General features: G+C 39.2%; 1 protein-coding gene across 3 annotated transcripts in view; it reads right to left on the bottom strand.

The window, feature by feature from the left end:
- The window catches only part of ULK4 (unc-51 like kinase 4), a 160,054-nt gene that overhangs the window by 43,735 nt on the left and 90,110 nt on the right, over nucleotides 1–26,209 (bottom strand). For all 3 annotated transcript variants that reach the window (XM_035128823.2, XM_035128825.2, XM_035128824.2), the window contains exons 33-35: nucleotides 18,622–18,788; nucleotides 17,584–17,682; nucleotides 12,205–12,390 (exon numbers count right to left, since the gene is read on the bottom strand). In XM_035128823.2, coding sequence (XP_034984714.2) covers nucleotides 12,205–12,390; nucleotides 17,584–17,682; nucleotides 18,622–18,788 — 452 coding nt within the window. The remainder of the gene's footprint in view (nucleotides 1–12,204; nucleotides 12,391–17,583; nucleotides 17,683–18,621; nucleotides 18,789–26,209) is intronic.

Here is a 26,209-nt window from a genome sequence, read left to right as displayed (position 1 = left end):
ATTCCATAGTTTCAACCACGCATCATATTCAATATTATGCCCCAAATCTTTTGCCCATTTAATCATCACTTCTTTTGTCAACTCATCTTTTGTATACCACTCCAACAACAGATCATACATCTTTGTCAAAAGCTTTGTTTTGCCTTCTAGCACTTCTATTTGAAATTTGGATCTTTTATCCTCAAAACCTATTTTTCTATCTTCTTTAAGCACATCATTTATTTGATGGTATTCTATCCATCCTGTTAACACTCCTTTAATGTCCTCAAAAGGTTTTAAACTCCATCCTTTTTCAGTTTTCGTCAAGATTTCCTCATACGTGGCCCGCCTCTTTTCCATATTTACTTTCTTAACTGTTAATACCTCTGCTGGTGAGACCCACCAGGGTGTTTTAGTCTCTAACAGCCTTTTATTTCTTTCCCACACCTCGTACAGAGATCTTCTTATCACATGATTCGTAAACCCGGTATGTGATTTCTTTTTGTCATAACATAAATATGCATGCCATCCAAATCTATTGTTAAAACCTTCCAAATCTAACAAGTCCGTATTCTCTAGAGTTATCCATTCTTTTATCCAACAGATACAGGACGCTTCGTAATAAAGTCTCAAGTCTGGCAGGGCGAATCCACCTCTTTCTTTCTTATCTACCAAAATCTTATGTTTTATTCTAGGTTTTCTCCCCTGCCAGACAAATCTTGATAAAATCTTTTGCCACTCTTGGAATTGCCTCGTACCTTTAACCACAGGTATAGTTTGAAATAGGAAAACAAGTATATCAAGCATCTAGGCAAGCTTGAAAATGGGGTAAAGTAAAAGAGAGAGAATCTTCTCAACAGAAAAGAGGAGTATATTTACTTGCCTAAACTATTAGAAATTTCATTCTGGTACCCTGCTGGCATTATGTAGGCAAAGAAAAAAATAAAATATGGGTGGAAAGAAATTGGTTTCTTTCCTGAAGACTTTGTTGTCACCCAGTATGTGTGTCGCATGCTGCTATGCTAACACGCCAGTGTCAAAATCATCCACAAAAGCACTACATTACTGGAGAAACATGTATCTGAAATGCCTTAACAGATTAGAAGATGGCAACCACAAAAAATGTTCATTACAAAATACTTCACATTAAATAAATCACATATTTGTCTTTCTAGCAGTATATTTTAACTAATGCTTAGCTGGGAGGTGTAAACTTTTCACAGAAGTGTTCATTTCATTTTTTGTGTGTGTGCGCTTGATGTTATATCCAAATTGGAAAACTATGGTCCATGTTAGGGCTGCAATAAAGGATAACCAAAGCATGGTTTATAATCCTGGTTTGGAGGGCTAACACAAACTGTCATTTACTGGGTGTAATGACAAACTATGGAAATAATCCAACTGAGGTACACAATGGGAGGAGATGAGAGTGCATGAGTCTGAGGTCACGGTTTGGTAATACAAGGGAACTGACCCTGAGTACTTGTGGGCCCACTGTGATTGAAGAAGAGTCAAGCTATTTACCGAAATGCACTCCTTGTGCACTTACTATGGGAAAATTGCTTTAACAACTGCTGAATAAAATAACCTTTCAGAATGCAAAGCAGAAGATTTGCTTTCCCCTGGCAGATAGCCATATATATGCAACTCATATATTCACTATTCACTACTGCAGCTGCCAAAATTAGAAATAATTTTGTGGAGGCATGATTAAGTGTCAAAGTTATTTTGGAACAAAATAAAAGATTAAAAAGACCCCTTATAAGTTACTATTCCCCAAGAAAATGCACAGTTAGTCTTAAGACGTCTCTTATGTTTTAGATGCAAATTCATTCAGGATATGACACACATCTAGTTATTTTATACATTTTAAAAGTCACGGCATTGGTTTGGATGATAAAAGGAACACTATTACTTCATTGGTTTGGATGATAAAAGGAACACTATTACTTCAACCATGAATGTTTTAGAATGTGCATCTTAGTGCGCTTTGTGTGACACAAAGATGGCAGTACAGGTCAATGGAAGTCTTTAACTGCAAAAAAAACATATCTGTCCTTTTAATGTGTTCTGTGCCAGCTGCTAGGTAGTTAAGGAGGGTGCAAATTCCATTGTATGCAAGTATACTACTACAGCCATGGAGCCCCCTAGTGGGATTCTGAGCTTCATTCAGAGCCACTGCAGCAGGTTAGAAAGTCTTTCTGACCAATGGAAATGAGTTTGATTAGCATGAAGGTGATTTTATTAGGAAGTTTTTATACTTTATTTCTAGTGGTGCTCATAATGCTCACCTATTCTGAAGCTTACCAACTACTACCCAATTGATATAGAAAACTTTGTTTCGGTCACTGTGTAGCATAAAGTTTTATTGGAGAAGAAATTATCTGAAACATCTTGAAAGAAATAAGAAATCAAAACATCACCATTCAGGGGAAGGATGGTTGGACTGCAGAAGCTGGGGAACGTATTTGAAGAGAGCAATAAAATGCACAACTAGGAAGGAGTCAAGATATGCTCTGAATTTGTTTTGGAGGGTGGGACAGAACAAAAGTTCTGATTTCCTTAGAGAGAAGAGGGGGGAAAGGCAGTAGGCCATAGTCACATGATGTGAATGTATTCATTCAGGGTTAAGATTTAGATATTCAGTAGACACAGCAGCATCAATTAGTGAAGTTTTTATTCCCTGGATTGTACTAATTTGGGCTGCTGTTAAGGGGCTTCATATATGAATGCTCCCTCATCTACAAAACTCATTGCACAAACAAAACTTGCATGGTAGGAAACAGAATTCACTCTGTCCTTCTACCAGACACATTTTTAGGTGGCTCATAAATTAAAAATGATATAGCAACAAATTTATAAATAAATACATGTTGCAGTCAACAAGGCACAAAAGGACAAGAAAATAGGAGCAGAATTATTCATATTTTAAAAAGTAAAAGGGAAAGAAAATCATCTCATCATTCCACAATGAAGAAAAGGGATTTCCCTTGATATTGGCATAATTAGAATTCCAATAATATCTAAGCTATTTCTGCCTCTCTTCAAAATAGGTTAATCTTTCAATGTCCTTCTTTAATTAGTTTATTGCTTGTTAACAGGATCACAATAGCTAAGGCTTCAATTCAAAGCACACTTACTGGAGAATAAACACCAATGAACTCAGTGCACTTACCTCTGGATAAATATGCTTAGGATTGCTCCAGTGATGGTGTTTTACTATTTTTCCAATATTTGGTGGCTAATCTGGCTGCACTAACATAAAGAACAGATGGTTTTTGGGCCTCTGAAACTATTCTTTTCAAATGCGCAATGAGATAACCTTTAGGGTCAAGCACCAATTTAATCAGAAGGGTTTTATTTATCAGATACTTTAATTCTAACCAGAACTGTCTAGCTCTTCTTCAGATTCACCAACAAGGAATAAAGTCTTTTCTTGGTAACATTTTAAAATCTTCCTTTTCTTGGTGATGTTTACATTGCTCATAATAATTATTTCTGTATCTTATACATTAAAAAAAAAAATCTGAGGGGAAAGAAGCAGCACTCAGCCACCTGTCCACAGGTTCCAAGTCTGAACCTTTTATCATTAGAGAGAGATAGAAAACTGCCTTATACCCAGACAGAATATTTGTCTATCTAGTCCCTGGCTCTCCAGGATCTGTTTTTCAAGTTTTTGACATTCAGGGTCAACTTGAGACATTTTGTTGCTGGAGCAGCAAATAGCAACCCCCCCCCCCCGGGTCCAAGTCAAGGAATATGCAATAAAGTTGGTTTTAATGGGGTATTTTATTTCCATAGGATTCATAAACCACAGTACTATGTCACCTGTGTCCTTTTCACAGAGAGCTGAAGACATAGGCTCCCCAAACACAAATAAATAAGGCAGGGGTAGAGGCAACTATTTTCCATAAGCCTTAATGCAGTGATGGCGAACCTATGACACGCATGTCAGACATGACACACAGAGCCCTCACTGCTGGCACACGCCCCATCAGCCCATTCGCGCTGTTGTTGTTGCCCCCCCCCATTTGTGCTCCCGCTCCTCCTCACACTACAGCTTTACAGCTTGTCTCCGCTGTTAAAACCTGGATCCTTTTTGTTGTTGTTGTTGTTGCTGGTATCCAGAGATTGGTTTTTAACCCTTTCTGTGCTGTTTTTTTCTGGCGCTTTGGCAGACGATGATTGGGTGTAACAGCGTCCGTTTTTTAACTCGTTCTGTGCTGGGGTTTTTTGTGCTTTGGCAGACTATGTCGGTGCTGCGTGTTAGTTCCAGTGAAGGTATTATTCGTCATTTATTTCTGTTCTCTTTCCCCCCCAAAAAGCGCAGCAGCTTTGGGGCATCCCCCCCCAAAAGCAAAGCAACTTTTGCACCTCCCCCCAAAAACCTCCAAAACTTTGGTCAGCAGCTCCCCCCAAAAGCTCAACAACTCTGGGCACTTTGTGATAAATAAGGTTTTTGGTTTGGTTTGGTTAAATCATTAGTTTTTGATTTATTAAATACAGTTATATATTACAATTATACATTTTTGTTATTTAAACTATAAATATCGCGAAATTATGGTGTTTTTTCTTGAAGTGACACACCACCCGAGTTATGCTCGGTTTTTTTGGCGAATTATGACACACCAAGCTCAAAAGGTTGCCCATCACTGCCTTAAAGGTTCTGGTTTGCACATGTGATATGTAAATGAGGTCACTATATCTCTCTCTCTCACACACACACTTTCTATGTTTATTCATAACTAAGTGACACTGATTTCACTGAAAAATGCTCTTGTTTTTATGTTTCCCATAGGCATCTAGCTGATCACTATGGAAAACAAGCTGTTCTTCATACCATATACAGTTTTGCGATGGGGCTAGCTAATTCTGACTCTTCTGGAAATCAAGTGGCAAAATGGTATGCATGCACGCAGTTAATAAACATCTGGAATTCAAGGAAATAGATATTCAGCTTCTGTGGATAATGACAGTTAATTCCAAATCTAAGGCATACCCTCGAAATCATGAAAGCATTTTCCATGGGCAGTTTAAAACTACTGTGCAAATCTGAGGAACCGTGTAGGAAAGCTTTTAATAATGTATCAGATGTATTTCGTGGTGGACCAAAGGTTCTAATGAACACCAACAACACCCCTAATTTACAACCAATAATAAACTAGTGGAGATAGCAAAAGTAAAAGTCCAAGCACAGAATACATCAAAATATGAAAATAAAGAAAACAGATGCCTAAGGTCAATTGACTATATATTCTGGCAAGCTGTTCTAATCAAGAGGACTTCATATCCCAGAAAAAAAGCAGTATGAAATATGAAACTGTAATTCACAACTCATGCATAGACCAATACATCATCATCACTATACAAATTATGGTTGTTATATATTTATAATAGTATTCATATTAAAAATACATTTTAATAGTTTGTAAAGAAATGACAGCAGTGGGCATATATATAAATGATTAACTAGGTGATCCTTCACAATTCAAAATGTTTAGGTTTCATTCCTGAATATGTGAATTACAACATCATCTAAACCTAAAAAAGTCAATTACTGTGAAATACACTGAAAGCACAACCTCATTCCAAGTGCTATATTTAGACATCACTTGCAAACCTGAGGTTCAGATGAGCTGCCTTTTCAAAGCATGGATTCATCGTGTGTTGTTGGCTCTCTCTCTCTTTTTTACTGCTCCCTCCCTATGTAAGAATTTAACTCAAGGGGCTGGTTCACTTTTATAGGAATCCTCAAGAGTAATCAGTAAGTATGCACAACATGTTAAACACTCTTAAGATCACAAATCTAGATCTGCCATTCAACACAAACTCAAGATACCCAGGATCTTCAAATAATGCTTCATAATGGAATTCTGTTGTCAAACGCATCTCCTATCCCCAACCTAGCAAAACCAACAACAGAAACTAAGCACTGAGACCTAAATAAAATTACAAAAGACACTTTCCATTCCACCCCCCACCCCAGCTCTTGGTCAAGATATATTGAAAAAGTTATTGCTAGTCTTCCGAGATTAGAGTGAGTGGTGTTACCAGATCTCTTAGTATGTCCTGTACAAACATGCATGTGAGCATGTATCTTACATGTGTATTCACAGAAAGTTGTAATTTGAGGAATTAGCAAATAACTGCTTGGGATCTTTACTGGACACAACTGTGTGCACACAGGCAGGATCACATGGGCTATGAATACATTGCTTACAATGTGGAACTTGTCACTGAGCAATAAGAACCAAATATGGTGGTGTTTGCTCAACAATGACCACACCATTGTTACAATTGCGATGTTTATTTACAAATGAATAATGGCATTTTGAAGTCAGGTCATGCCAACAAGGAACAACAATGGCTTTTGCAGCTTGAAATGCCACTGTATGAAACTCAGCCAGCTGTGTGGAAACAGTATATGTATTTGCTTAATGGACAATGGTGAACCTTGGTGTCAATGTGAAGAAAGACTTCTTTTACAGCATAGTTTCCTAACCCACCACCAGAATATAACCTTTAGAATGTGATCAGTTCCACTACTTTTTCAACAGAAACTGGCAACAGAAAAGTGTATCATATTATTACAGTGCCTGCAAATGTAACGGTTTAAGGTTGCTAAGCAACTCTTCAGCAGTAAAGGCCTTGGTATCTATGATCTCTCAAGAGTCTCAAATTTCATTAAAACATGCTTGTAACTATTATACAAAAACCTTGGGTGAAGTTTACATACAAATAAGGCATCTTGACACTAGCAATGTGATTAAAAAAACTGCTGTGGCATTAATACTGTTAACAGTATTTGCAACAAAAACATAGGGTTCACAACTTGTTTCTTATACAGTATGTATAAATGTACCTTACCCACTCGCTGGATCATCACCTTGTCGTGGTGAGTGGGCTTGCATGTTCCTATGACCCTTGTGAGCGAAGCTGTCGGGAATCTCTGTATATGGCGTTTATCGACCTGACTAAGGCTTTCGACACTGCAAATCGTAATGCCCTGTGGACTGTCCTTCTGAAAATTGGCTTGTAAACATCATTTGGCTCCTCCATGACAGCAACAATCGCAGATAACAATGGCTCTCAAAGTGAACCAATCACAGTGGGATCAGGTGTTAAACAGGGTTGTGTTATTGCCCCAACTCTATTCATTATTCTCATTGACATGATCCTACACTTTGTCGACGGGAAACTCCCCACCGGAGTAGAAATCATATATCAAACAGATGGAAAGCTCTTCAATCTGAGCAGGCTGAAAGCAAAAAGGTCACCGTCTTCCGTCATAGAGCTTCAGTATGCTGATGACAACGTAGTGTACGCACGCTCAGAGGATGACCTCCAAGCCATCCTAAATATCTTTGCAGAAGCGTACAAAAAGCTTGGCCTATCACTCAACATCCAAAAAACCAAAGTGCTGCACCAACAAGTACAAAACAACCCCTCTGCAGCGCCACAAATCCAACTCAGTGGTGTAACATTGGAAAATGTTGATCACTTCTCCTACCTAGGCAGTTACCTTTCTACAAGGGCCAACATTGATGCCAAAATCCATCATTGCCTGATCTCTGCGAGTGCGGCTTTCTCCCGATTGAAGTGCAGAGTGTTTGAGGACCGGGACATTCGCAGGGAAACCAAAAAGCTTGTTTACAAAGCTATTGTACTACCAACCTTACTATATGCTTGTGAAACATGGACCACTTATAAACACCATCTCCAACTCCTCGAAAGATTCCATCAACGGTGTCTCCGAAATTTTTTACACTTCACTTGGGAAGACAAGCGAACTAATACCAGTGTACTGGAAGAAGCAAAGATCACCAGTGTTGAAGCAATGATTCTTCAACATCAACTTTGTTGGACTGGTCATGTTGTGCGGATGCCTGATGATCGTCTTCCAAAGCAACTACTCTATTCTGAACTTAAAAATGGAAAGCGTAATGCTGGTGGTCAACAAAAGAGGTTTAAAGACTGTCTCAAGGCAAGTCTTAAAAAAATGAAGTATAAACACTGACAACTGGGAAACCCTGGCCTGCGAGCGCTCCAGTTGGAGAACAGCCTTTATCAAAGGTGTCATGGGCTTTGAAGACACTCAATCTCAGGACGCAAGGGAGAAACGTGCTAAGAGGAAGGCACGCTTGGCAAATTCACACTGTGATCAACTCCCGGAAACCAATGTCCCTACTGTGGAAGGATGTGTGGATCCAGAATTGGCCTCCACAGTCACTTACGGACCCATTGTTAAAACCGTGTTTATGGAAGACAATCTTACTCAGATACAAGTGATCGCCAAAGAATAAGAAACAAGAAAATGTACCTTAGTCTTAAGCTAGCTTTTTATTTCTGAAGCAAGCTTTAGGAAGAAACTAAACAGAACTTGAGAGGCCTGTGATCAATAAAGCAGATTCCAACTAAACATCAGGAAGAACTTTTTGACAGTAAGAGCTATTGGACAGTGGAACAGACTCCTATGAGAGGTGGTGGACTCTCCTTTCCTGGAAGTTTAAAAGCAGAGGCTGGATGGCCCATCTGTCATGTATAATCTAGTTGAAATTCCTGCATTGCAGGGGGTTGGACTAGATGACCCTCGGGGTGCCTTCCAACTCTACAACTCTACAATTCTATAATTCTATGATCCAATCCAATATGATTCAATCTTGGCCTGACTGCACTGACTGCCAATTACAGTAGTTTCTGGGCCCAATTCAAAGTGCTGGTGTTGACCTATAAAGCCTTACATGGCTCAGTACTCTCCCGATCTGTACCAACCTGGACCCTGCACTTGTCATCCAAAAGGTTTGGAAGGTGGCAACATGAGAACGGGTCTTTTTGTGGTGGCTCCCCATCTGTGGAATGCTCTCCCCAGAGTGGGTTGTCTGGCATCTTCATTACATATATTTAGGCGCCTGGCAAAAACATTCCTCTTTATCCAGACCAATCTCCAGAGCAGAATTTTATAGGTTATGGATGTCATACTTGGGCCTTATCCGTCTTTCATATAAGGTTAGTGGTCTTGTGGCTGCCTTACTGGTAATTGGGTTAACCAAAAAAGTGTGGATTTGGTTGAGCAGCAGCCAATGGGTTTCTATTTACAGTGGTACCTCGACATCTGAATGCCTCAACTTCTGAAGGTTTCGACTTCCGAAGTCGGCAAACCTGGAAGTCTTTTAGCCACGTGCGCATTCTGCGCAGAAGCTGCGCACGCGGTCTGTGCGTGCGCAGAAGCGCAAAATGGCACTTCGCGCATGCACAAAATGGACACTTTGACAACCGAAGGTTTTGACTTATGAAGAGCGCTGCAGAACGGATCGCCTTCGTAAGTCGAGGTACCACTGTAATTATTATTTTTCTGCCACTTTTGTATCTGGTTGAGTGGGATCGGGAGTGATTGGAATAGAAACAATTCTCCCTACAGCCCTTCAGTTGAATATAACATTCAGTGTAACTTTGCCATGTACATTCCATATGAATCTCTGAGTGGTGCAAGACTTCAGGGGTTCCAGGCATTTACCCAGGGTTCCGTTTCCTTGGAATCAGGAGCTGTAGACACTATGGTGTTTCTCTGAGATATGCTTTATTTACACATATATACAACCTGAGCCTACAATGTAGTGGCTCACAGCATCAACACCCCAAAATGGGTCTTGCTTTTCCTATAGTCACAGCCTTGGATTCAAACAGAAATCAAGCATGTCTCTCTCTCTCAGGCTTCTTTCTACTGCAGTCTGCTTCTTCTAGCCCAGCTCTCCCGCACAACTAAACTTTGGCTTTCCCCCTTCTAACGACTAACCAGTTGAGGGAGGCATGTCCCACATTTGTCTTCTGGCACAGATCCACTTCCATTGTTACCCTCAGGACCTAAATTTAGGGGACCATTACCAAGAAGCTAGCCTGGCTACTTCAATCCTCCATTGGATTTTAACCCTTGCTGGATCCAGGAATTAGAAGGATTTCAAGCATACAGCCCAACACATGTCCCTACCCCCTGCCACAACTTACAACAATACTATTGTGTTGAAGAAAAGTCTCATGACACTTACAACAGGAAACCTTAACAGACTGTATTCACAAACTACTGGTATCCCATTTTACCCTCCCAGACAGCAATAGTAAAAATGATAATCCTACCAAAACTGCTGTATCTACTCTATAGTTGCACAGCTCCAGAGTATAAATGCCAGTCAATGAATTATGGTTCTTTCTCATGGGTTTTGCATCTGTTCTAATCACACACCCAACTGCAGTTCTCACAGACCATGCAGAAACTGCTGTCTGTCTGTCTTCAATAAAACCAAGATGACAAATTCAGAAAGCAGATATCCCTATTAGGGCAGAATACTCTTCCTTGGTTGCTATTGTTGAGGAAGAGCTAATTACCTGAAAATACAGCTCAAGGATCTTCCCATGAGACTTCAAGGTGAGAAGTATGATAAGCAGTGTGCATATCATGTGAACTGCCGTGTATTCCTGTTCAATCTATTTCCAAGAAACTAATTTGCCACTTAAGCAGGAGAAGTGTGAGAGGAATGAAGTCATTATATGCCAGCAAGTTTCCATTCACTAACAAGTGATAGTGTGTTTTTGTTGATAATTAATGCATCTTATAACCACTCTACCATTAGTGCTTTTCTTTCTTGATGAGAACAATCAATAATCTGTAGCTCTGCTATGCAACGGAATTACTAAAAAGGCAGGAAACAAAGTGTTTCACACTGCAGAATAGAGAAATGTCTATGACCTACTCAAGAAAAAATAATTCTTCTCATGCTCGTTTTTGCTATAGAAAGGCATATTCATGTTTTAAAAGCCAGTTTGTGACATGTCTTACTCATGCAGACTAAAAGTTAAGGTGCAATTTAACCGATGAAACTTTTTTCCTCATTTGTTGAATCTTGTTTAAATACATCTCCTGACTACCAGGTTTCTCCTCAAATAACTACGGTCCAGTGTACACATCCCAATGGTTGTTTTTGTGCAGCACTTTCCCCACACTCTTGCCACTGCACCATAGATGAAACAAGCCAGAGTCCAGGTTGTTGTATCCTCTGGGCTCATGGCTTCTTCCCCCAAATAAGCCAGGAATGCCAAGTCAAGAACATACCGTGGTGTTTGGAAGAAACATACCATTTAACATTGGACAACAGAATGTCAAACTCTGACTTGCTTCATTAATGGCACAGCAGTAGCAGTGGGAGAAGCATTGCAGGAACTTTTGGGCAGCTTGCATCAGTATGTTGATCATTCGCATTAAACCATAGCTTATTTTAAATATAATATTATGCCTAAACCACATTTATTTTAAAGTCATATTTTCAATCCTGACTTATTTGCATTGGATCCAATTGTTATAGGATTGTGATCTATGGCTTGTAATCCGCCTTGTGTATAGCAATACAAAAGGTGGTGTACAAATTAAAAGTGAAAGGAAAAAATCAAATGAAAAGGTTTGTATTCACCATAGTTAAGGAGCCACGTCTTGTCTGAGATATACAACAAGCAAATCATGGTTTGCTTTAGAGCAGCTTGTCAATGGTTTGTGAATCTAAACATAACAGCAAACCAAAGCACAAATTATGGTGTGCAAACCCGTTTCAAACCATGGTTTCAGAACCTTAACCTATGATTTCTGGGCTCAGATTCAGATATTAAAACAAGCTAAGTTTTCATGTTGTGTCTGAATCTAGCCGATTTCTAGTATTTGCTCCCAAAAGGGACCCACCAGAGCACAATTTTGTACAGTTTCAGAAGTTACATAAAGGTGATGTCGTCCACATAAGCATTTGAGAATCTACATTGGTTTTATGTTAAACTTGTTTCATTATTTTATGACAGTATATTTTAGGCTATTTATATTGTTTTTGTTACAGGTAGGTAGCCGTGTTGGTCTGAGTCGAAGCAAAATAAAAAAATTCCTTCAGTAGCATCTGAAGAAGTGTGCATGCACACGAAAGCTCATACCAAAATATAAACTTAGTTGGTCTTTAAGGTGCTACTGAAGGAATTTTTTTATTTATATTGTTTTTGTTAACCAACTTGTACCTCTTAAAATACAAAGTAAGCCTTGGTATCAAATATTTATACTTGTATAAGCAGAAAAATCACCTACTAAAAATCTACATTTCAAAGAAATATTTACTTTATTTGTACCCTTTAGTTTGCAAATTAGGTAATGGGCATTAGACATACTTCATAAAAATTGTAGATGTGAAGTAGGTGGCTTACCAGTCTTTTAATGATTCTCAGCAGAAGCTTCTGATCTTTCACTTCCGTTTTGAACTGTAGTACTTCAGCAAAGCTGTCCATATTTTCCGGAGCCATACTATCCATGTTGGCCCCACCATAGAGTTGCACTAACAAAGACAAGCACTGTGATGCGTTCACATATATTTCATTGTCGTCACTTGGAAGCTAAAAATGAAAATAGTAAATGAAATGCAAACTTTGCTGAAGTCGGTATCCTTGGTGTCATATGAAGTAGCAGAATTCACTTTCTAACTTTAAACAATTTCTGCTTACCCTAATTTTACTTTAATAAAGTGGCAATTATAATACAGTGTTTTAGAGCCCAATTATTTTACAAATATTTACTACTTGTTTCATAACATAGATATGGATACACATGAAACGCTTCCAGTTGCTTAATCACAGACCCTGTCCACCCCTTTCCTTCTGAGTTGAACTTCTTTGATTAAATTTTGTATCATCACGGCCATTAACCAAAGTTAAGGCTAAGGGTTCCTTCATGAACATAATCTGAAAACTTTGGTCACAATAGGATGATGTCCTTCCTCTGGACATGACAGGGGGGTCTTGAAGCTTTGCCTCCTCATCAAGGGAAAGGTGTCGTCCTACCTTCCAGATCCAACTGGCAGAGGCAAACAACCCCTCTGTCCCATTTTCTGCACTTACTAAACTTTTGAAACTGCATAGCAAACCAAACACACATGCATAATACAGGTAACGGCTGATTAATGTGTGTCCGAATGACATGATATCGTCCATGGTGAACCAGGAAGTGACCTGAAAACGTCATTAAACACATCACTAAAAGGGTGGAACACACTTATATTCCCTCCGCCAACATGTGCAGGGGGCAGGAATGGAACCGCCCGTGTGAGAAAACACACACACACACACACACACACACACACACACACTATGAGACCTGCTGCCAGCAGTAAAGGATGCTCACACCCAGCCCTCGTGAGATTTCATAGAAAGCAGCAGTCTCACTTGATCTAGTTTGTGTGAGACTTGCTGATGTGGCTGCTGCAGGAGAGCGCAACAGAACTAAGAAAAAAATGGCTGACCACTTTACAACGGTCACTCAGAGCTCTCCTTCTCTAACCCCACCAGGGACCAAAATACAAAGGGAAGAAACAGGAGACTAATTGCTTTCCTTGAATACCCTCCCTGCCCTCACCTCAAAGGAAATTCCAACTGTGGGAGAGGACAGGGCACACAGACAACGTTGAAACTTCTTTTAAGAGAAGGCACACAAGAAATGACAACACTCTCACAAAGTCTCAGTCTCACTAAGCTTTCCCCCCACCTTAGAGGCAAAAAGACCTACCTCAATGGAGGCAGGTAATATCTAGAGCAGGCATCCCCAAACTTCGGCCCTCCAGATGTTTTGGACTACAATTCCCATCTTCCCTGACCACTGGTCCTGTTAGCTAGGGATCATGGGAGTTGTAGTCCCAAAACATCTGGAGGGCCGCAGTTTGGGGATGCCTGATCTAGAGGGTAGGATGATTCCTCCCTCAGAAAGAGAAGACAAAGCTTCAAGACCTTGCTTGTCACATTCATACACAGAATGTCATCCTATGTTTAGACTGTTCTCCAACACAATCAAGTTAATGTTCTCTCACTCTCAGGGCACTTCCAGACAGGTCTTTTGTCCTTGTAAGGAAATTTGCCAATAGGTAAGCTTACAAGTTAACATGAGCCTAAGGAGGTTTCCTCTGAGTTCAATAGGATTCACTTTAGTGCAATCTTCTCCCTGTCCTCCCCTTCCCCCCATTGTGAGTTATTTGCGCTATGACACCACTTTATACTTTTGTTTTAAAGGCTTATTGCTGTGCTAAACCTTTGCTCCTTTCCACAACAAAATCCACAGGAATGCCAGCATCAACAGGGAGTGTGTTATAAAGAAGTGAATTCACTTTGACATATTGCCAGGGCACCTTACTACCGGTAGTACTATCACAAGAGAAAAGGGAAGAAAATAATAATAATTCCACAGAGCATGTGTGTACAGCATCTGAACAAAATAATATGGGAGCTATATTATTACAATAAAATAATTATAATTTCCCCTTATATACTGCACTGGAAATATATACTGTATAGAAAGGGCCCCACAGCATGGCCTGTAGTTACATTTTGAAATAACACCTTTGGAAATAAACAGGTTTGGGACTGATTGATGCCTGGAAACTTCATTGATTTCTATAACAAAAAAAGAGCAGAACGTACGTTGATATAAATACAGAATGAGAGAGAATTCTCCCCTCTGACTAAAACTGAAATTTAGTAATTGTCGTATGATCCTTTTGTTTTGGCCTCAGTTACACAGCATTCATGAATTGCAAACTCTTGCAAGAAAGGTGTATGACTACTTGAGCTGAAGCAGCAGTTTTTGCACGGATGGAGTTGCTAATGTATCTAATAGCCAGAGGGAAGTCTATTTCAGCACATTAATGAGGTTACGCACAAAGAGAGCTTATTAGAACAGATAGATGTTTGTTACATCAGAAATATGACAACAGAACAAACTGTAACAGATGGGCTGCTGGAAGTTATGAGAATGATCTTTCAACAAATATTAGGCAAAATGGAAAAGCAATTTTTCATCAGTATTATTAAATTTTTTTTTTATTTCATCTCACTTATTAGAAGACACATAAGGTTGCACCCAACATTAGTCATACTTAGCATAGACACACTGAAATTAATTTAAATGGATATACTCTGAATAGAACTCATAAAGATTGAAATATATTTACAATATTGTTTATTGGCTTTCAAAGATCTCCTTCCTCTTAAAAAAAAACTTTATTAGCATCGCTTTCTCAAAAAATATTTCTGAAATTATGCAATGTTCATACAAATTTATATTGGAGACCTGCATCCAAAGATTTACTTGTTATGCCTCCATATTTATTTAAAAAACATTCAAATTTCATCCTTGATTTCTAATTGTCTTTCTGTATTCAAAACACCACAAATGCATTACCTATTTCCTTTTATTTTATTTTTATTGGTGTGAGTGCATGTGCGCATGCATGTTTTAATCTTGTAGCTTTCTATTCCTCTGCATTTTTCTCTTCCATGCAGCTCACGTACACGATGAAATATTTTGCAAACTTGCCTGTCCCAATCCAAATTGGGTGTAGAGATATTCGCCCATTGCTAGTTACAACCATTACCCAAGAGGAGAGGAGAGGAATGCTCCTAATTCCAACATTAGTGGCCAACATACTTCCCGTGACTCTCACTCCATAAACTGTGCTCTGATCCAGCTGCAACTGGTGGTATTTGTTTTGTAGGATTCCCTGCCTTGTGTGCATTTTGATTTGATCTGATCTGTGGTAAGAGTATGAATTAGAACACACATCTTCAACTGCACTGTAATGCTGTATTGTGTGGGGATATCTAAAGTGCAGTCAAACCAACAATTCCTGTTTTTCTAGATAGACATGTGATAGGCGCTGAAGCTCACAGAGTTTTCCTCCTCTCACTGTGCCCTGACAGGAGGAGGGCATTGCTATGTATTCTCCTACCTGCCCAGGCACACCATCCTATTCTTTCCATTTCTTTCTGCTCTGCCAGCAATGTGAGAACACCTGCTAAGTCTGAACTCTATGCCTAGACTACATCTTAAGCTAGACTTAAGTACCTGTATGTCTTTGTAACTGAATTACCATTTTAAGCCTGCCTGAACAAAGCTGCTGTATCTGTTACTCCTCAACAAATATATTCTAAGTAAAAGTTATTGCAAGACTGTTTGTGTGATTATTGTTTTAAGGGAAAGAAAAGGGGGAAATACCAGAAGAACCCAGTGTGCCTTAAAGACTAAAACAAGCCTAAGCTGCCCTTTTAAGCTGCTGAACTCACAAACTTACTGTAAGGAAGGAGGGATAATATCTAGCAAATATATCTTCTCTTAGCATGTATTCATATCCCAACATATTAGATAGGGTTATATATATATAAATTACATGACAATGTAAATCAATTTACCACCTAACGCACCATTTGGTTACCTCAGCTCTTTGCCTCCTATTCTTATCCTTCTCTCACGGCTCTGTTTCTCAGTTCTCTGTCTAATGTATCTTGCTTTTTTCAGAGCCTTCTCAGCTAGAGCCTTGTTCACTGCCTCCTATCTCTTAATTCCATTTCATTTTTGAATTCCCAACTCTAAGCCACCACACTAAATACTCATTTCTGGCCATTAACTCTCCTGCTCAGTTTCTAGGTCAACTTCCCATTCAACTTCCCAGCCAACAGTTTTTCTTCTTGCACAACATCCCTGTTTTTGCTCCCATTTCCTGAATTGTATGCCATTCCAGGTGCTCCTAGACCTTGAGTGAGTTTTTTCACAACCAAATTTCCCTCACTTAATCAAAACTGACCTGGTATGAAATGTAATGTAATAGTTATCTATAAATAATAGATAAAAGTTACTTATAAATAATTGAAGAATGTAAACAGTTGTGAATAAAAAGAATGGTTCAAATTAGTTATCTGACATAAGCGGGTACTGCAGAACGAGTATGGAAAATTAATAGTCTTATTAAACTTCAAAGGATCATTTTAAAACAAGTTAAATCATCATTGTTTTACGTTATTTAAAGCTAAAGCTAACAAAACCTTTAAGTATGCAGGCACAAAATTTGCACTGAAATATTTACTAATAAATTTTTACCTCTGAGTTTATTATTTTGGTTAGTTTTTCCAGAAATGCACCAAGGACATTATTCTGTGCATTGTTTAAAGAAACTGAGTTTTGCTAAGCTTAAAATAAGATTTTTAGTTTTAATATTTAACATTTTAAAAAATAAACAAGTTAGTCTTGAAAGAAGATGTGCAACTTTGTGGTTGACACAAAGTTTATTTTTTAAGTACCCATATCCATGTCAAGGTTTCCATAGGTTTGCAGTGTCCCTGGGCTTGTGTTAACTATGGATAATGACTAAATGGTTGGAGGTGCAGACAGCAATCAATCCTTTACCTGAAGTAAAGATAAAACTACAGCATTGATACATCTATATTGATCCTGAGAATGAAAGTTACAAGCTCAGGAGAAGATATGGGTAAGGGGCAGTAAGGACATTCTTCTTAGTTAGGGCCAAGAGAATGGGAGCAAATGGATAATACAAGAAAAGAAGAATATACATTTGAGGAACATTTAAAGAGAACAACTTAATCTTGTTCCTCAGAATTGACAATTTTTTTAAAAGTGGGAATGTATTTTCTGGATTATTATTTTTTAATCATCCTGTAACCTGATCTAAACCTTTCACTTGGGGTTGGTGATGATCTAAATAAACTATAATTCATTCCAATCATTTTAACTAAAAATAATAAAGCTCTTACCAATGGAATAAGCAAGCTAATTAGATCCGTCAGGGGTTTGTTGATAAGCAGAAGGTCCTCAGCGGTTTGAGTGTCCCCTCCTGTGCCAGATTTCTGTGCCTTCATGAGAAAAAAGTATAATTAACCACAATATTAGAAATAACACAACAAAAATATCACTACCATAGTCATTTCAGGATCAAAGATTCCCTTGAAAAGCATTATTTTTTGAAAATAAATCTGTTTTTATTTGATTGGTATGTCCTTGAGTGAGTCAGCTTTAGAAAGGGAAGAGTTGTTTGAGTATACATCACAAGTCTACTCCACAGTAACTTGGAACAGGGTTTTCATTGGGGCAGCCCCATTTGTGGAACAGCCCCTAGGACCTCCACACACACTGTCCAGATTGCACCTCAGGGAGATCACTTTGGCATTGCAAACGCAGAGGTTTGACTTAACCACTGGAGGTACACTCCATTGTCTCTTGAGCCTGATGGATGTCAACAGTACTTATCTAGAAATGTACTATTTTTCTGTCTCTGACACATGCAAAATATATGAGGGTTCAAATAATCTTGGATAAAGGGACTGGTAAAAATCAAAGAACCCATTATGGGTACTTACCACTTAAGCCAGAAAAAACTTAAGCTTCAATTAACTCCCATGTAATTAAATAACCGTTGTCAGTGGAACTGTGTAGACCATGGGTAGGCAAACTAAGGTCCGGGGGCTGGATCTGGCCCAATCGCCTTCATTATCTGGCCCGCAGACGGTCTGGGAATCAGCGTGTTTTTACATGAGTAGAATGTGTGCTTTTATTTAAAACACATCTCTGGGTTATTTGTGGGGCATAGGAATTTGTTCATCCCCCCCCCCAAAAAAAGGTCTGAGGGACAGTGGACTGGCCCTCTGCTGAAAAGGTTTGCTGACCCCTGGTGTAGACATTCACTTATTAGACTAATTAATTCAAGTTAATTTGTATATACTGTGGGGAATTCAACAAGAACAATAGAAAATATACGCAATGCCCCTCAATCTACCAGAAAACAGATTATATACCTGTAGTGTCAGGCGGACAATATTTGCAGTGTAGATCAGCATATGATGCAAAATATCAAGCAAGGACAGAAGCAACATATTTGCTGTCTTGATATTGCTTTTATCATCTGCATCCAAGCAAAGAGCTGCAGTTTCTATTAGAAGATTACAGATGTGATGGACCAGACCTAAACAGACAAGCGTACAGAACGAATAAGCACAGTATTTGCAAAGAAAATAGGTATATAGAAGAAAAAGGATATTAACCAGAATAATGTATTTCCATATAATCAAGGATATTTACTATCCCATTTTCCTTTATATAAAACTCAGGCTTTAAGGTGGGGGCAGGGGAACAAGCAGCCTAGTATCAAATTGACAGTTGAGAGAGTGGATTCCAACTAGGAAGTCATTCACACAGGAGTGACGACAGTAGGGCAGGGAGACAGTAAAGGATCATATTCACCTATGCAATTGCGATTGTAACATAAAAAGACAAGAAAAGATGCATTGGTTTTTTCGTTTGTTTGTTTTTTTGGAATGCATGCACCTGAAGGAGTAGGGCAAGATACGATTATAGCTTTTTGAATTTTAAAAGACACTCTATTTTTTGATACACATGAACTACTAGTTTTCAGTGGCCTGGTAACAAATTTGATTCAATTTTTCAGATTGATATACAGCGGTGCCTTGCAAGACGAATTTAATTCGTCCCACAAGTCAATTTTTTGTGTGTGAAAAATTCATCTTGCGAGTCGCGGTTTCCCATAGGAATGCATTGAAATTCCTTTTTTGCCCATAGGAACGCATTAATTAAATTTCAATGCATTCCTATGGGAAACCGCGATTCACAAGACGAATTTTTTGCAAAACGAATTCGTCTTGCGAGTCACCATCAGATCGCAAGATGCATTCGTCTTGCGAAAAATTCGTCTTGCAGGGCATTCGTCTTGCGAGGTACCACTGTATTGATAGTAATATAAAAATACATAAGTTGCTGGCATATATATATATATATATCTGTAGATATACTCATAGATATGTTGACCACCCATTTGGCAAAATATGGAACTAAGAAAAAATGCTTAGTTGGAATCTTCTCTCTTGTAACTTGAAGCCATGGGTTCAGGTCCATCATCCGGAGCAGGAGAAAACAGGCTTACTCCTTCCTCTATGTGACAGCCCTTTAGATATTTGAAGATGGCTATCGTATCTCCTCTCAGTCTCCCCTCTTCCAGGCTAAACATATCCAACTCCCTCAACTGTTCCTCATAAGACTTGGTTTCCAGACCCTTTACTGTATAATCTTGGTCATTCCCCTCTACACACGTTCCAACTTGACAATATCCTTCCTAAATTGTGGCACTCAGAACTGGACACAGTATTCCAGGTGTGATCTGACCGAGTGGTACTACCGGTATTACTTCCCTTGATTGAGACACTAGCCTAGGCATAGGCAAACTCGGCCCTCCAGATGTTTTGGGACTACAACTCCCATCAACCCTAGCTAACAAGACCAGTGGTCAGGGATGATGGGAGTTGTAGTCCCAAAACATCTGGAGGGTCAAGTTTGCCTATGCCTGGACTAGCCTTCTGCTGATGCAGCTTAGAACAGCATTAGCTTTCTTTTGTTGCTGCATCACACCGTTGATTCATGTTAAGTTTGTGTTCTACTAAGACCCCAAGATCCTTTTCACATGTACTACTAGTTCCACTGAAATCAATGGACATGACTAACATGGTGCATTCATTTCAATGGGTCTACCTTGGGAAGAACTAATTTGGCTATGCTATCCTATGCCTTCTCAATTATCTGGAACCATTGCTGATGTAAAGTCCACATTCATTAAGCCAAGACCAACCACAGACTAAAAACCCCCTCTATTGGTCTATTCACTGTAATGAAACAGACATTTTGTGCTAGCATGAATGATATTAAAAAAACATGGGAAAATATGCTGTTAAATAACAGCATATTTTTAGTTGCAAATACACTAACCCTGTTAACCAGGCATCCCCAAACTGCGGCCCTCCAGATGGTTTGGCCTACAACTCCCATGATCCCTAGCTAGCAGGACCGGTGGTCGGGGAAGATGGGAATTGTAGTCCAAAACATCTGGAGGGCCGAAGTTTGGGGATGCCTGCTGTTAACTAGCTAAAAATTTGGAAAATAAATTTGTCATTTGTTCTTCTTTTTACAATAAACTTGCTCTATGTACACATCTTGAAAAAAGTTTAGGATCATAGTAAATATTAGAAATGGAATAATTGTTTATCCTTATGTTAGAAGCTCACTGTGATTAAACACAACATTTATAGGGAACCCAGTGGCTGCAGGTAGCATAATGAAGGTAAGTCAACTTTACACGATTACATGCGTTATGTCAACTTTAAGTTAGCAAAACTTTTTAGTAATAAAAATCAAGATGCCAGATGAGGAGGAGGCATTGCAAGACCATATGATTACTGAAAAATAAATCAGCATCACTCTGCTCCCTTGGGCTCACAGTGTGGAGTAATAACCCCAAGAAAGAATTATGCTGAAGAGCTTGAACATTTTTCTCTTTCTTAGACTGATTCCTTCAATCCAGCAATCCGAGAGTTAACTAGCTTACTGAATTTCCCGTAAGCAGATACTCCTGCAAACTTGTGACCTTCTAAAAGAAAACATAACACAAAAAACCATCTTCAGTTATGGACACAGCTGCAGTCAGTGTCTTCTGGCTGCTACAAGCATTAATTTTGGCTTGGCAAGGCCCACTACTGAATGCAAAGGCAAACCAGGGCTTCCCAGAACGACAAACAAGAGGAGGATTCCCCCCCTGCAAAGATGAGTTTTCCTGCCAACATGGGGCAACTGAGATATTTGACTCTAGCAAATGATTCAATATGTTGTCATTAGAAACCGAGGAAGCCTCAAAAACTAATCCTATCTTTATTTTACTGGACTGTGTGTAGAGCACCTGCTGAAGCATTAATAATAATTATCTGAGCTGGATGGCAACATTACGAATATAAAACTTCCAGCAGAGAATCCATTGTGAGAATCCATTGTGAGAATCAAAATAAAATAAAATCCATATGCACTTAGCCCTTTTATACTACCACCAGAAAACAGGTAAGGCCCCGAAGACAAACAGGTATTTTAGCAAGTGACTTATGAATCACTTACACACACACACACACACTCCGTATTCAAAATGCAAGATGCATATGCGTACATATAAGGGAATAAAGATAAAGTTTGGTATCCAGAAGGCAAACTATTAACATTTGAAACATAAGCAAGGGGATCCCAAGTCATTAAATCAGCACATACTAATTTCACTAAGTATTTTTCAGGCAAATTCAGCCTGCTCTTAGTTACTAGGTTTCACAAGTACAGTGGTGCCTCGACTTACGAATTTAATCCGTTCCGAAGGCACCTTCGTAGGTCAAAAAATTCGTAAGTCGAAAAGCGCCATTGGAAACGCGATTTCCCATAGGAATGCATAGGAATGCATTGGAAAATTCGTAAGTTGAAGCAAACCCATCTAAAAATTCGTAAGTCGAAAAAACCCTATCTAAAACCGCTGCAGTTTCCATTCAGATGTTGAGAAATTTGTAAGTGTGTGGCCATTTGCCCCATTTCTAAGTCGAAAAATTTGGTTGTCGAGTCGTTCGTAAGTCGAGGTACCACTGTATTACCGTGCATTCTTTTTAAAGGTGTAATATATAATCAGAATCTCACTACAAACAGAGCTAAGTGCTCGCAGGAAAAACCCATTAAAGACTCGCTGAGTACATAAATTCAGACAAAGCACTGCAAAATGATTCATTAATTTATTAAAAACTCTACTGATATGTTTCAGTATTTTACCATACTCATTTCATAAAGTAGTTAAATAAGAAACATTACTTGAAGCCATTGTGCACTCGCAGGACATTCATAATCCATTCTTAAACATTTCTGTTATATAAATTTTATTATTTCCACAATGGGCCCATTTTTTATTCTTTTACATATTTGACATCCCCCTAGTTAAATCAAAATCTCAACGTTTAAATAAGACTTTTTGATTTCATTCTCTTTGTAGACTGTTTCTGTTAGCATTTAGAGTATGCAGCACAAATAACAGACTGCACATAGATATATTTAGGTGATGTCACCACTGCCTACAAAAAGAAACTGCAAAAACATAATTACATATCTGCACTATTCAAAACCTGTCATCAGTCAGTTTCTTTCTATAAAGCGAACATTCAGTAAGCCGAGGTAAACAATCCAGCAGAAAGTGGTGCCTATCAAATAGAAATCTGCAAATATAGACAGATGACCCTTTGCACTATGGTTTGCTCCCTATGCAAGGCCACTACAATTATGCTCTCTCACCACATCAAGTTGCGGTACGCGATCCTGCTTGTCACTCTTGCTATGGCAGGAGTGATGAGAGGAGCTTAGACTTCAGCTCAGAGTTGGGCAGGTGGGGATCATCCTCTACAGTTGTGCTGAGCTTCAAAGGATGCAACACAACTTCAGGGAAGATCCCAGCCCCGCTCTGCAGCTCAAAGCTGGAGAAAAGGTCTTTGGTTTGCTGCTTTGCTTCGCAGCTGAGAAACTGAATGTTTCAGGGGTGCCAAGTTGAATAAAATATCGGAGGGCCCAGATAAGCCCCGCCTCGCAAAATCGATCACAAGATGCGGTGTATGCACGCCATTTGAATGGCAATGCCCATCAACTTTGGGGGACCCCAGCTCCCTCAAATATTTAATGGGGCCCCCCGAAGGGATCTCAGCCCCTAGGAGTTGGCTCCTATGCAGTGCTTCAGCAATACAAAGTCTAAATAACTTGATTTTGCCCAGCTTTGACATTAATACAAATTTTTTCTTACATTGAAGTTGAGATACATATTTGTGCAAGTAGGCAGCAAATTGCAAGACACAGATGCTTATGGTTTTATGATACTGTTGCTGTTTTTTCAGTGCCGGTGATTTTCAGAAGCAGACATGTCCCTTTTGGCATGCTATAATGATTTTGCCTACTTTTAGTGGGCTTGGAATTATTTTTATGTTTTCCTCTGGCAAAACAATATAACTCATGCAATGAAATAGGTCGACAATTATACTGGAGCAAAAAGAAGATGATGAAGAAGAATCGGACCTTTATAACTTGCCTAATTAATTCATAGAATCTACTAAACTGCTGGTTATTTATTGAGAGATTTTGATGCTGCCCTTCACACACAAAAATGCTCAGATAGTGATTTATAAAACACTGCCACCTTGATGGCTACCACTTTAAAACAACTTTACACTGATTCTTGTAGTATGCCTTGAGGTCTCATCCTGTGATTGAACATGGCTGTTTTCCATTATGCACTGTTGGACTGACTTACTTCCACTTCAGAACTCTTAGTCTGATCTTACAACACATCTTTTTTTTTTAATTCCAATTTTAATGGGATATCTTTATTTGTATGATGGGTAAATATTTTTTTCATCCACCCTTTTGTAATTAAAGTCCTGTAATGAAAATATATTTAGAATCCGCCTCCGACCTACAAATTTAGTTGCTGAAATTCATCTACCGAGAATGAAAAGGAAAGGCCTGTACTAAGATCTTCAACCTAATATTTCAGTTACTAGTGAAATATGAAAATAATTAAAACCTAGTAAAGCTTACTGAGGAATTTTATGATGCAGCATATTTTATCTTTTAATTGCCTGTTTTCTGCTGTAGTATGCAAATTAGCAGTGCCTGCAAATCAGCACTAGGGACTTGTAGGACTTGTAGTGAACTGTTCAAAGCAGATAGGTTGTACTTAAGGAGGCCAATAGAGATAATGGCAATATTTATGAACCGTCACGTGGCTTGAATCGTTCAAAGGTGGGAAATGTAATGCTTGTCAGGTACACTTGCTTCTTCAGTAAAGCATGCTTTACAATGGTGCTACAAAGCATGCTACAAATTTGGGCTTCTTGGAATGTACCCCTCCTTTCCCAGTGTTTGTCTAATTGGAACAGCGTACAAATGGAAAAGAGGTTCTGCGAGTATTAAAGACTAACATTAAATAGAGAAATGGTATATTTCTAGTTCTAATCCTTTTTCCGCATCTTATTTATTTTAATACGTTTTTATCCCCTCCTTCCCCCAACAAACTGGGGGGGGGGGCTATTTGATTCTCTCCATGTCCATTTTATCCTTGGAACAATCATGTCAGATATGTTAGGCTGCATTCACTGATGGGCGGAAGAGCCAAAGTCTGCTACATCTACTAGGGAACTCACTCACTCAGCCAATGCCTACAGAAATCAGCTGGTGGGTGGTAAAAGCTGAAGTCTGAAGTGTTTCCTAGTTTGTCCCAGCCTGGTCCCTGGGATGCATAACTTACCCCTATTCCCACAGGGCCAGGAGGCGTTTGGAAGAGCTTGTTTTTGCTTTCATTTAACTGTGGTTTGTTATGGGTAATTTTCATTCAATTATCTTTAAACCATGGTTTATCAAGTTGGTTTGTTTAAAGTAACCATAGGTAGTGTTACCCATAGTTCCTCGTTTGCTCTGCAGATGGGAGTCCATTTATAAGTTTTCTAATCTGCACCTTTTGCAAAATTACATAGATACATTTAATTATTATTCATAATTGCTGGTACTCCATTTACCACTTTATCAATAGGGTCTTTTGTGCATGATGGAGTTGCTACTCCAAAATGATGTACTAGCTTTCATTATATTTTGGAGGGATAATAATTAGATTGGGATAGAAGTGTTGGAGTTTTATATTACTATTCCATTATATATGAACATTTTACTATTAGTGTAGTAAATCCAGCCATACTTGATTGAAATCTTGTGTTGCAATCTAATTCAATGGGGGAAAAAATAATAAATTTCAGTAGGTGGTTGTGAAGCTTCATGGATTCCTATCTCCTTCAGTGCAACTAATGCATGGCAACTCAGAAATCCCACTGTATTCAATAGGACTTACTCCTAGGTAAGCATATACAAGATTGCAGGCTTGGGTGTTTGGTCACTGGACTTGTGCAGACCCATGCTCCCCCCCCCACAGCTTCAACTTTGGTGCTGGAGAAAAAAGCAGGCATGGTCCCCGGAGTTAGGCTCACTTTGGAGAGCTCAGTGAAACTCTGGCGATAACCTCTGTCTTTCTTCATCCCCTCCAGCTGCAAGGTGTGCTTAGATTAGCTACCTCCTGTCTTCCTTCGCGGGTTGGTGAATGCTTCTCTCTGTGAGGGAGCCTTCCCAGACCCACTGAAAGAGGCGGTTATTAAACCACTTCTTTAAAAACCATCCAATATGGCCAACTATTGCCCAGTCTCAAATCTTCCATTCTTGGGCAAGGTGACTGAGCGAGTGGTTGGTGAACAACTCCAGGCATGCCTGGAAGAAGCGGACCATTTGGATCCCTCCCAGTCGGGATTCAGGCCTCATCATGGGACCGAAACTGCCTTGGTCGCACTGGTTGATGATCTCCGGCAGGCTAGGGACAAAGGTGAGAGCTCTTTCCTAGTTCTGCTGGATCTCTCAGCGGCTTTTGACACCATCGACCATAACATCCTTCTGGACTGTCTAGAGGGGCTGGGAACTGGGGGCACTGTCATACAGTGGTTCTGC

This window comes from Zootoca vivipara, chromosome 12 (genome assembly GCF_963506605.1).
Source record: "Zootoca vivipara chromosome 12, rZooViv1.1, whole genome shotgun sequence".
NCBI lineage: Eukaryota > Metazoa > Chordata > Lepidosauria > Squamata > Lacertidae > Zootoca > Zootoca vivipara.
This window is presented reverse-complemented; position numbering and strand designations above follow the sequence as displayed.